General features: G+C 45.4%; 2 protein-coding genes across 4 annotated transcripts in view; one reads left to right on the top strand and one right to left on the bottom strand.

Moving 5' to 3' along the window:
* The window catches only part of ALG12 (ALG12 alpha-1,6-mannosyltransferase), an 82,854-nt gene extending 80,463 nt beyond the window's left edge, over positions 1 to 2,391 (bottom strand). The window contains exons 1-2 of one of the 3 annotated variants that reach the window (XM_073619726.1): positions 2,003 to 2,354; positions 1,792 to 1,924 (exon numbers count right to left, since the gene is read on the bottom strand). In XM_073619726.1, the coding sequence (XP_073475827.1) occupies positions 1,792 to 1,924; positions 2,003 to 2,161 (292 nt within the window). In that variant the 5' untranslated portion in view covers positions 2,162 to 2,354. Of the gene's footprint in view, positions 1 to 1,791; positions 1,925 to 2,002 lie in introns of all 3 variants that reach the window. The other 2 variants (XM_073619725.1, XM_073619727.1) reach the window with 2 other exon arrangements.
* A 1,068-nt stretch (positions 2,392 to 3,459) lies between these two features.
* CRELD2 (cysteine rich with EGF like domains 2) overlaps positions 3,460 to 12,867 on the top strand; it is a 58,582-nt gene continuing 49,174 nt past the window's right edge. Inside the window, exon 1 of the mRNA XM_073619728.1 lies at positions 3,460 to 3,836. Coding sequence (XP_073475829.1) covers positions 3,696 to 3,836 — 141 coding nt within the window. The 5' untranslated portion in view covers positions 3,460 to 3,695. The remainder of the gene's footprint in view (positions 3,837 to 12,867) is intronic.

Below are 12,867 nucleotides of genomic sequence, written 5' to 3' on the forward strand. Positions count from 1 at the left end.
AGGCTGTATGTGTCTATTGACACCCTGGCAAAGCATCTTCTCCCCATGTTGATGAGGACAAGTGTGGGGAGTAATCCCCAGATCCTGACCCCCTCATGTGTAAATAAATAGTTGCCCTACTCATTCCCCAAATATATTTCAAAACTAAATAAAAACACAACGGTTTTTGACAAGTACTTTATTAAAAAAAAGTCTGCCTATGTAAATCCATTATATATTATGAACCCGGGCTACTAACCCTCAAGAAAAAAAAACAGCCACCCACCGAACATGACTGCTCCTGCTTGACACTCGCCTATTGATAGCAGCGCTTCCCCCTGCCACTAAGTAAACAAAGGGCAGGGATTACTGGCCAGCCACTGGTGATTCTGCCCCTATGATGTCCCTGGAGAACCCATCCCCTGACAATATAGGGAGTGGGGTCAATCAGTGATGACTGGGCTGAAATCACACTGCACAGAACTGCATGTGAATCGCAACACATTACTGTGTGATTCCGGGTGCGGATCACCCCTTAAGGACATCACAAAACACAGTACAATTGGATTGTACCTGAATGCATGGTACAGTAGTACCACAAGATCCAGTTGCTGTGCGTTTTTTGAAGTACTGCATGCACTTTTTTTGGTGGGATCTCAAACGAATGGGCTGAAATTGCACTGCTTCCAGATAGCATTTAAATTGGCCTTAAAAACATATCAAAAACGCAAGAAGTAGCACTGCAGCTGCACTACAAAATCATGTTGAGAACTGGATCAAAACTGCATTGCACTGATGTGAACCTAGCCTAATAGTCCTCAAATTGTCGAATACAGCCTTTCAAAATACACGTGGCATACACAAGGCCTGCGAGCTGAATATGGCCCACCAGCCCTTGTCACATGGCCACCTCCTGCTCTCACCCTCCGCTTCCCACTATCACTTGTAAATACATAGGCCTTCTGTGTTTACAATGACAGCTATGATATCAGTGGCTCTTGTATCCTTGCAGGCACTCACGGAGGGGTTGGATCTGACATCTCCCTGCAAGACGGCAGAACTGAATTCACTGGTAGTGGATCCAAATATACAGATCTGCCTACACAGGTACTAGAGTCCAATACGCAGGGAGGGAGCCAACTAGTAGAGATCCAAGGAAGCTACAGGGTGTGGGGGTTGTGGTGAAGTGGAGGCAGATGTGTGCAAAGGTCGAAACCCAGAAGGAGGGGTGGAAACGAGATGTTTGCACACTGTGTGCCGCGCAATCCAAGGGCGCGCCGAACAATCCAAGGGCGCGCCCATATTCTGCGCGCAGCGCACCTGCGATACAACTGGCCCTTTGAGGGCAACCATACTGCTGATGTGGCCCACAATGAAACTGAGTCTGACCCCCCCGATCTAGAACATCCCCTGACCAGTTTACGTGATGTTATGAATGCATGCCTCCCAAATTTTCGAGATGGGAATGAGGGACACCTATCAGCAAAAGTATGTAGGCATAGGACACACCCCTTGCCATGCCCCGTTAAAGGAGAATTGTACCAAAAAACAAACAAGATTGGTTAAACACACAAGTGCTTTTTAAGCACTACTACTCCTTTATATTGGCTTTGGGAATTTATAAATGCTGCAATTTAGAAATCAGATAAAAGGTTTAGTGCTGAGAAACCCATTTTGATAGATAAAAAAGTGAATTTTATATACATCTATCTATATAGATCAGACCAAAATGAGGAGGAATGAGGGACAGTTGGGAGCTATGTTGAATGGAGTGGCGGCAATGTCTGCTCACACACAAGGAGGACATCTCACCTATCAGCTGGGAATAAAACTTGGACACCTCCAACACAGAGCCCACCAACACAGCCGGAGCGGACAGAAGACTGAGGAAGATCGGGCCGAGGAACGTCCTGGGGACCACCCCGGGGAACTCATGGTGATCGTACTGTACGAGGGGGAGACAAACACGAGGGATTAGTATGTCATCCGTACACAGTTCCCCCTCCCCCGGTCACCACATTACCTTCTCCAAGTCCAGCCTATGATACAGGAGGTCATGGGCGGCCTGTAAGTTAAAGCTCTCCTCCACCTTGCTGTACGGACACACGGCCAGATGTACGAACGCCACCGCCACGTAGAGGAGCAGGAGAGCGTGCCCGCCGCTTCTCCCCTTCACCGCCATGTCGGATAATGGAGCAGCACGCCCCCTACCGGCGTCACAGGCTGCTACAGCTATTCTAGGCAGGAGCCCTACTTCTATACCCAGAACAGACTGAGGTGACCGGCCTTTCCTATCTATACCCAGAATAGACTGAGATGACCGGCCTTTCCTATCTATACCCAGAACAGACTGAGGTGACCGGCCTTTCCTATCTATACCCAGAATAGACTGAGGTGACCAGCCTTTCCTATCTATACCCAGAAGAGACTGAGGTGACCGGCCTTTCCTATCTATACCCAGAATAGACTGAGGTGACCGGCCTTTCCTATCTATACCCAGAATAGACTGAGGTGACCGGCCTTTCCTATCTATACCCAGAACAGACTGAGGTGACCGGCCTTTCCTATCTATACCCAGAATAGACTGAGGTGACCGGCCTTTCCTATCTATACCCAGAATAGACTGAGGTGACCGGCCTTTCCTATCTATACCCAGAACAGACTGAGGTGACCGGCCTTTCCTATCTATACCCAGAATAGACTGAGGTGACCGGCCTTTCCTATCTATACCCAGAACAGACTGAGGTGACCGGCCTTTCCTATCTATACCCAGAATAGACTGAGGTGACCGGCCTTTCCTATCTATACCCAGAATAGACTGAGGTGACCGGCCTTTCCTATCTATACCCAGAAGAGACTGAGGTGACCGGCCTTTCCTATCTATACCCAGAACAGACTGAGGTGACCGGCCTTTCCTATCTATACCCAGAATAGACTGAGGTGACCGGCCTTTCCTATCTATACCCAGAACAGACTGAGGTGACCGGCCTTTCCTATCTATACCCAGAATAGACTGAGGTGACCGGCCTTTCCTATCTATACCCAGAACAGACTGAGGTGACCGGCCTTTCCTATCTATACCCAGAATAGACTGAGGTGACCGGCCTTTCCTATCTATACCCAGAATAGACTGAGGTGACCGGCCTTTCCTATCTATACCCAGAATAGACTGAGGTGACCGGCCTTTCCTATCTATACCCAGAATAGACTGAGGTGACCGGCCTTTCCTATCTATACCCAGCACAGACTGAGGTAAGCCTCCTTCTTATACCCAGCACAGACTGAGGTGACCGGCCTTTCCTATCTATACCCAGCACAGACTGAGGTAAGCCTCCTTCTTATACCCAGCACAGACTGAGGTGACCGGCCTTCTTATTCTCAGCACAGACTGAGGTGACCGGACTTCTCTTCACATTAGTCTGTACCTGGCAACACAGACACAGTACATCCTCTGCCTGCCATCCTCACACAACTTCTCCGTACGCGTGGGGCGCTGATTGGCCCGAGCGTGGCGGCAGCGGATTCGTCCACATCCTGAAAAGTTGCTCCGCGCAGCCAATCACCGTGCAGGGAGGGCGGACACGGAAGTGACAGGCCGGCTTGGAAGGATACAATGTAGTGTGTCCGCAGTGAGTGCTGTCAGGGTAGGAGTTGTGTGCCGGTCTTGTATACCTGAGTGTTGTATGGGTGTCCCCTGCTAGTTCTCCTCCTGTAATATGGCAGTGAGAGGAATGACTGGGAGCGCCATGTCCATACACTTGGCCCCCTTGCTTCTCATTGTACTCTTCTTCATCTGTACAGCTGCTAAGAAGGAGCCGTGTGACACGTGTAGGAGGCTGGTGGACAGGTTCCATGAGGTAAACAATCTCCTTCTGCTGTGGGCTGTATAGAGGATTGTACACACACTATGGGGTTGATTTACTAAAACTGGAGAATGCAAAATCTGGTGCAGTTGTGCATGGCAGCCAATCAGCTTCTAAGTTCAGCTTGATCAATTAAGTTTTGGCAATAAAAGCTGGAAGCTGATTGGTTTCTATGCAAAGCTGCACCAGATTTTGCACTCTCCAGTTTTAGTAAATTAACTGCTGTGTGTCTATGTACTTCATGTCAGTGAGCAGGCTCATCTATTATCTGCACCATGTGTTTTCTTTACTGATCAACTGTTTACAATTAAGGATGAGATCAGGCGTGTTCGCAAACAGCACGTGCAGAGCCCGCCAGGAAGTCGGCACTGCACAGCGCTAATCACAAGCAGTGAGACATTGTCCCGATGCACGGCTGCAGAGATGGGGAAATGTCTCACTGCGTGTGATTAGTGCTCCCCAGTGCAGACTTCCTGGCGGGCTCTGCACCTGCTGTTTTGCGAACATGCCTGAGCTCATCCTTATTTACAATCATAGGATTGGGGCTTGGACAGGCTTCTGTCACAAACATTTTCTTTCCTTAATATAAACATAGAAAAGGTGTCTTCTAGCTGAACTCCAGGATTGATTTGTATTGGTCCAGCTTGGCCCAGTGTAAGTATACATATCTCCTACCTGATGGGCTGCTGGGGAAGCTGACAGTAAAGTTGGATACACACTATACAATTTTCTCTAGACTTTTTTTTTTTCCCTTCAGATTTAACAAAGCATATAGGGTCAAGCCTTAAGAGTTTTGATTTGTATGTAATCAGGCAGGCCCTTGCACTACACAGTTTTGGTAAATCTAAAGGGAATCGGACAACAAAAGTTGTATAGTGTGTAAGGATGAGCTCCGGCGTGGTCACACGGCCCATGTGCAGAGCTAGCCAGGAAGTTGGCACTGCGCTGGGCTAATCACAGGCAGTGAGACATTTCCCGATCTCTGCAGCCGCACATCGGGAAATGTCTTACTGCCTTTGATTAGTGCAGCGCAGTGCCGACTTCCCGACGGGCTCTGCACATGGGCTGTGCGAACACGCCAGAGCTCATCCTTAATGGTGTGTATGGGCTCTTAGTGTAGTAGTCAATGTTACTACAGTGATCTCCTGGGTACCGTTCTGATTCAGACGCACTGAAAATAATAGATGTTCTGTAAATGGTGGCAGTGCCACCCCCTGTGGCAAAACAAATATTCATCTTCTTCTTTCCACCATTATTTTTTTTAATCATAACAAACAGATACAATGTGTATCCTGCTTACAGCCTGCTTGGAATTTTTTTTCTAGGTTAAAACTGAACTTTTGGAATGACCTGTATTGCACAGTTACATAAACGTGCCACAATGTAAGTATGCATTATGCTCAGTTCATACTCCTGCGATTTGGGATCCAACTTTTAGATCCAAAAAGGCAGGACATGTGAAATGCAATGTATTTCTATAAAAGCCATTCCAATTGGCACAGCAAAGTCGGCGCAACTTCAGAAAAGGTTCCTGCACTAATTTGATCTGACTTTGACACGGCTTCAGTGCCAGAGAGTGTAAGACTCGGTTTACACTGCTGCAATGGCAATGTCGTATGACTTTGCCCTTGACTTTGCCCTGCAACTTCCTTCTGACTTGGATGCTATTTAGGAGCCTGTACAAGGGCTGAAATAACACCCAAGTCAGACCAAAGTAGCGCAGGAACCTTTTCGAAAGTCTGAGCGACTTGTGTAGCATCAGCTAAGACGGCTCTCATAGGGTAACATTGAATTTGACATGTGACTTGGGGTCTCACACATTAGATCCCATGTCACAGCAGTGTGAACCGAGCCTCGAAGTCGGACTCCAAAGTTGCACTAATAAATCGCGCAACTATGGCGTCGGCTAGTGTGAACTGAGCCTTGCTCGTATTTGATCCCTGGGGAAGCTGAAAATAACTGTAGTAGTCAGCACTACTACAGATCATTCCTTTAGCTTTAACTTAAATCATTTCAGGCACGCTGTATGCAGTATTTTGTGATTTGAAGCACATTTTGTGTGTTGTGTTGTGTTTTTTTTTTTTTTTTTTTTTTTATTAAAAAGCAGAAGATGAATATTACTGTTTTGCTGGCCCTCAGCCTGTGATTCTTGAGGCTTGTGTATGCACAATAAGTTTGTGTAGTGTTCAATGGTTTGAAGAATAATGCCATTCAAATCTGATTATTTAGTTTGAATGAACTATGGCTTAAAAGCTTAGTTCACCTTTAAAAAAAATAATAAATGCACATATTTTGCAGGAAAAAAAAAATGTTCATTTTTCATTTATAGGAGCCTGCAGAGCATTTCAGCAATGATCAGTGGATTGTGGGCACAATGTTGGGCTCCTGCAGATGCTTCCTCCAGCTTTCTGCCCCTACCTTCGTAGGGGCTTATTGCAGAAAGTGTCCGTGATTTTAAAGTGGTTGTAAATGCAATAAAAAAAAAAAAAAAAAAAAAAAAACAGATTCATACTTGCCTGCTCTGTGGAATTGCACAAAGCAGCCCTGAACCTTCTTTCCTTTCCCACCAGTGCTTGTTGCACCTCCTCTCTGGCAAGTGCCCCCATGATAAGCCGCTTTGTATGGGGGCCCCTTTGTGGGCTTGCCCCGAAGCCTCGCTGTCTGCTTCTGTAGACACAGAGGTTACTTTCACACTGAGGCACTTTACAGGCGCTACAGCGCTAAAAATTGCTAAATAATTACAAAAAAGAAGAGGCTTGACTACCAAGCAAATAGTATATACCAGTAGAAGGGCTGGGATTGCGCTTCAACCCCCAAAAAGACTGATAAAAAGTATCCCAAACAGGGGGGGACAAAGAAAAGTGGGGCTTACTGAAGGGCAATACACAAATTAAATAATATAAAAAATGTAAATTTTATTGGTGTATACAAAATATGCAGATAAAAGGATGAAAACCCAATCCTAGACTGATCCTGGTACAAAATGCCGACTAACCCTGGTGGGTTAGTCAATCACAACCACAGAAATGGGGGAACAAGACAACATGTAACAAATAACATCGTCCGGACGCAAAGGAAATTGGTGTCAGCCTTGCCATCCACCACTGTGGAATATCCAGCTAATTGCTAAGTATGGCGGCTGAGCCAACACCAATCCCCCGAGGGGAAGGACTCGAGCTTGGGAAGGGAGAAGGGGCAGGGAAGAAATGAGGATGGTGATGATAAAGTAGTATGTCAACAGGACTCAGTGTGGGGACAGTCTTATAAGGTGTCCATCTAACACCTTCAGAGTAGGGTCGGACAACTAAGAGGTATAGGCAAAGGCAGTAAAGTTCAATATGAAGTGTATCACAGTCAATCAGTGTTGCTGTCAGTTGCCTGAAGTCCGGAAATCCTGATATAAATGTGTTCCCAGTACAAAGGTTTGTTATCAATCCGCAGTGAGCATAAACAGCTAGTATACAGCGATTGTTCAATAGTGGAAACATCCACAATACATTACAGCTCCCAGTTGTACATGAGTACCATCTTATGCCCTGGAAAACATGCGTTCTTGTGTGGATACTCCACCTCCACGAGATCCTCTGATCATCCGAGCGGTATCTCTTTGCGGGAGCGCTGTGTGTAGAGGGTAAGCAAGGCTGGTGTATGTAGCAGCCGATCACCTGAATGATAAGCCGAGTCCATTGACGTGCACGTCCAAATTCTTCCCTTCTATTTGTTGTGATCATGTGATCATAGTCCTCCCTTCGGTTTACGGGCTCTCAAGCGCCCTGGGGTGATGTCGCCATAGTGTAGCATCCGGGCGGAAGCGACGTCAACGCGTTTCACATATGGGAGTGTGTAGCTTCGTCTGGACGTATTGGTGGTGTACGAGGACTCCTTTTTAAGAGTGTTCACTCCTCGGATACGCCCATCAGTGAAAACTTCTTAAAGGAGCATCCCCAGATCCGTGTAGTAACCGGATTGCGGAAGTTTGTTGATCATTGCTTAACCATGCAACTCCCAATTTCATTTATTTCTGAGTGTTGATCCCTTCTAAAAATATCTTAGATAGAGACTAATTAGAGGTCCAAGCATGGTATTTAATGAGAGTAGGATGCCGAAATTATAAGGTATCAGAACACAGAATTATCAGCTGTTGCCCATGAGGGACACCATCAATCCTTAGGGTGATTCCTAGCTACGATTACTATATATATCATCATAGTAATAGATGAAATATCTGATGCCATCCCACCTCAAAAAAAGAAGGGGGGGGGGAAATGTGGACAAAGGAAAGTCAAAGAAGGGGGGACAAAGACATACACAAGACAGACCACAAATAGGTACATATATGAGTGTGCTGGTATGTTGACCAGCACACCCATACACTTGTACCAAAGCATATAAAGAATGCAAATAATACACTTCTTTTTTTTTTTTTTCTTTCCTTTTTTTTTTCTCTTACTCCTCCTCTCCCTATTGCCCTCTACGCGGCGAAATACAAAGAAGTTCTACATAAAACATTCTCATTCTTCTGTTCTATCTTCCATCTTTCTCTTCCCTTCTTCTGAACATACAAATCGGTCCCATATTGACCAAGTTTGTACATATTGTTCTTTTCTATTTTGGGCTGCGTGGACCAAGTCTTCTATGGCTCCAATTTCTCTAACTTTATTAAGCCACCTTGCAATAGAGGGTGGTCTTGTATCTCTCCAACACATAGTGACACAGGTCTTGGCAGCATTTACCAAGTGGCACAACACGGACTTTTTATATATTTGCATCGGGATCTGTGAGCAATGGAGCAGAAAAAAAGCAGGATCATCTGGTATTAAGAAATCTGTAAGTTTTTGGGAGATTTTCTGAACCTCTAACCAATATTTTCTGATATTAGTGCAAGACCAAAAGATATGAAGGAGTGTTCCCTCCTCTTTCCCGCATCTCCAGCATCGGTCTGAAGTTTCTGCTGTAAATTTACTGAGCCTCGACGGGGTATAATACCATCTAGTTAGCAATTTGTAATTTAATTCCTGTGTCCGTGTATTTATTGACGAGTTCATTGCCAAGCAAATGATCTTCCTACGTTGAGTTGGATTAAAAGTTCTATTAAGATCTCTTTCCCACTTACTAATGGATGGTAGCACAAACTCCTCCGATGGTGTATTTATCAGTGTGTAAATCTTAGAGATCACCCGAGCGAGAGGTTCCTTCTCCTCACAGTATAATTCAAATACCGTAAGTTGACGCCGATAATTTATTGGTGGTCCCAAGGTCCCTAAGAAATGGCGAATTTGTATTGCTTGCCAGAAATTTACTTCATAATCCCCCTCCTGGTTTAATCCATGCTGCAATTGTTGGCCAAGCCTCCAATTGCACAAAATGTGACACTTGAAAACCTCCCTTCTCCTCCAGTTTACTAAATGCTCCCTTTTCCATTCCTGGTTGGAATTTGGGGTTTCCCAATATAGGGTATAGAGGTGAGTGGCTCGAGGAAAACTAGGAATACTGCAAAACTTAGCACAAATTCGTAGTGTAGGTCCTAAAATAGGATGTTTTCTAAGGGTGGGGGGTAACTCCTTGTAACACCAGGGTGCTCTACGTAGAGGTACGGGGCTCAGCTGTTGTTCCATGTCTACCCATTGCTTAGATTCCCCATGTCTACACCAATCCACTAATCTCCCCATATGAGCCGCTTGGTAGTACTTGAATACATCCGGGACAGCTACCCCCCCCATAACACTTGGGTATCGTCATTAATCTTCTACCAATCCTAGGACTTTTCTTTGTCCATATAAATTTCGAAAAAAGTTTACTTATCTGATGAAAAAAACCCACCGGGATAGTAATGGGTAACGCTTGAAAAAGATATAAAAATTTTGGTAGAATACACATCTTGATAGTGTTACAGTGGCCAAACCACGAGTGTAATCCGTGTTGCCACTTGTCTAGTAGTGACCGTACTGAATTATATAATGGTATAAAATTTACCGTGAAAGTATTTCCTATATTTGATGGTACATATGTACCCAAATAATTCAGCACCGCAGGTACCCATTTAAAATTGAAATTTGGTTGTATAGCCTTTTGTATTAGAGGTGGCAGCCTCACCCCCATCGCTTCTGATTTCACGTAGTTAATTTTTAAATTTGATAGGTCTCCATAGATCTTGAATTCTTTCATAAGATTGGGCAATGAGATAAGCGGGTTAGACATGGAAAACAGCAGGTCGTCTGCATATGCTGACACTTTATAGTTCTTATTTCCCAAGCATACCCCCTGGATATCCGGGTTTTGGCGAATCTTGTTAAGTAAGGGTTCTAACGTAAGCGCGAACAATAATGGCGACAGCGGACATCCTTGGCGCGTGCCATTTGTAATTTTAAAAGGTTTTGAAAATACTCCGTTTACTTTAACTGATGCTTGTGGTGTAGTATGAACTCCAGCAAATAATACACTTCTAGCCGGCTCTGACAAGGTGATCCAAATAACCTTGCCATCTGGGATAATCCCTAGGGGACAGTGACCTAGGTTTCCAAGAAGGGTTGTAGGTTTAGTTCTGTGTTGAGGTCCATAGGAACAAGAGAGCCCAACCGGAAGATCCACCACTTTTCCTTCTGCTGTAACACCTGGTCAAAGTCGCCTCTCCTAGGTGAGAGATTGAGGACATAAATACCTTTTGACTTGCATGCCAGACAGTTTGCCCTGATGGAACTGGGCAAAATGTCTGGCCACCGGTTTGTCTGGGTTTTTTCTGCTATCTCTCTCATGTGTTCTCCCAAGCGGATTCTGAACTGTCATTTTGTCTTGCCGATATATATTTTGTTACATGGGCAAGTGATCATAAAAAATGACTCTTGTAGTAGCACAATTGACAAGATTTTTTTATCTGAAAGTTGGTTTTGTTTTGGAAGTCACTGAAGGTAGCAGTCCTGTGCACATATGGACACACCTGGCAATGTCCGCAGGGGAACATCCCCTTGCTTCTGGGGAATTGGGACAGCCAGGAAGTGTCCATACTTCTGATGTGTTCCAACTGGATAAGGCTATCGCCCAAGTTGCGAGCTCTCCTCGCCAACATCTTGGGGGAAGGTCCCACTCTCTCTGCTATGCCGGGAGTGTTGGTGAGGATCCCCAAGTGTTTCTATAGTAAAGATCTAACAGCATCCCACTGGGTACCAAATTGTGTAATAATCCTCACCGGGCCAGGGTCAGCAGTTGAAGGAGGGGTGAGAGAGATTTCCTTAGTTTGTCTAGAAGGGCAGAGCAATCCCGACCTGCTGCCTTTTGCTTTGCCCTTTCCCGGTGAAAACAATGGGGCAGCGCCACAAACCCGCCGGCAAAGTGGGCGGTTTTAACCTTTTTCGGCCGCTAGCGGGGGCTAAATCTGCCCCGCTATCGGCCGAATAGCGCTGCTAAAACGACGGTAAAGCAGCGCTAAATATAGTGCTGCTTTACCGCCGACGCCCACAACGCCCCAGTCTGAAAGAAGCCAGACTCGATCCTGCCCCTGGCGACCTCCATTGCTGGCTTTGACTGACAGCAGCAGGAGCCAATGGCTCCCGTTGCTTCAGCAAAGCCTGTGAGACATGGAAGTGAGGGGGAGGAGAGCTGCAGACGTGCACAGTACTGGATCAAAGGAGGACTCGGGTAAATGTGAGGGGGGGGGGGTGCAAATTCCTAAACTTTTTTTTTTTTTTCCTTCATGCAAGGACTGCATGAAGGTAAGAAATGTTTAGGCTTTTTCCCACTTTAAATGCAGGCTGGGTTCACACTGATGTGAACTGGATTCAGATTTCTCCGCATCCAATTCGCATGACAGGAGAGTGTGCCCGGCTGTCAATGGAGCCGGTTCACACAGCTCTGTGGCTGCCACGGAGCAGATTGCACAGGAGTCCTGTGTGTGCTTCCCTCCGTTTTAGGTGCGAATTCAGGCAAAAATTCGAGCCTGATTCGTCCCTAAAATGAAGAACGGGGACTCACCGGACCCCTGCTGTGAGCCGCATCTGAAGACAGTGTGAACCCAGCCTTAAAGGATAAGTACACCTTTTGTAACATGTTACATTCATATTCACGGTGTAACATGTTACGAAGGGACTGGCCTCTGCACTTCCCCGAGTCCCCGATCTGACAGCTAGCGGGATCTTCTCCACCAGCCCCCCCTCCCCCGCTAGCTGTCACAAATTTAAAAGAACGTGGCAGTGACCCGGACGTTCACTCATTCATAGTGTCATGTGTCTGGAAAATTACAAGATCTGGCAGCCTTTGGGGCTGTCGGCTTGTAGTTTTCAATCTACCACCGCTGTGTAGCGCCATGGTAGTTCATTCTCTCTTCTTGTCAGATTGTATCTGCTTGCCCATACGGGATGTACGGGCACACACACTGACGGATCTGCTGGAGACCTGCATGGTACCAGCGATTTGCTGATCGCTGGTGCAATGCTTTTACATGCTCAAAAAAGAAGAAAAAAATGCACATTATTTTTACCTTTAAAAAAAAAAAAAAAAAGAAAAAATAATGTGCATTTATTATTTTTTCCCTTTTTTTTAAAAGCGAACTTATCCTTTTTAAATTGGTATTAAAACCAAAATATAATATAGCTTTTTTTTTTTTTTTTCCCCCTTTATCTTCACTACGTGGTTCGGCCAAGAAGCCTGTTATTTTTCAACTTCCTTTAATGGACCAGGCTGTCCAGATAATGTGGCAGGTAGAGGGTTGAAACAAACCATTTACCACTGACAGGTGTGCTTACAATAGTCAGCTTTTATTCATTTATGTAAAACCGTTATCCTATAAGTAAAAAAAAAAAAAAAATGTTTGCTATAACTGCTAGTATAGTAATAGCTGGAGTTCAGTTTTAAATTGTTAGTCAAATCCATCTAAATCTGTTAGTCTAACACTACTCTCTCCCCAGACTGACAATGCTGCTGTCCAAAGGTGTCTGCTTTGCTACTTCATACAGCGTGGAGGAATCCTAGGATAGGAAGTGTGGTACTGACTGAATCACCAGGTGAAATAAAGGAAAAAAGGCTTAAAAAAAAA

This window comes from Aquarana catesbeiana, linkage group LG03, assembly GCF_042186555.1.
Source record: "Aquarana catesbeiana isolate 2022-GZ linkage group LG03, ASM4218655v1, whole genome shotgun sequence".
Classification (NCBI taxonomy): domain Eukaryota; kingdom Metazoa; phylum Chordata; class Amphibia; order Anura; family Ranidae; genus Aquarana; species Aquarana catesbeiana.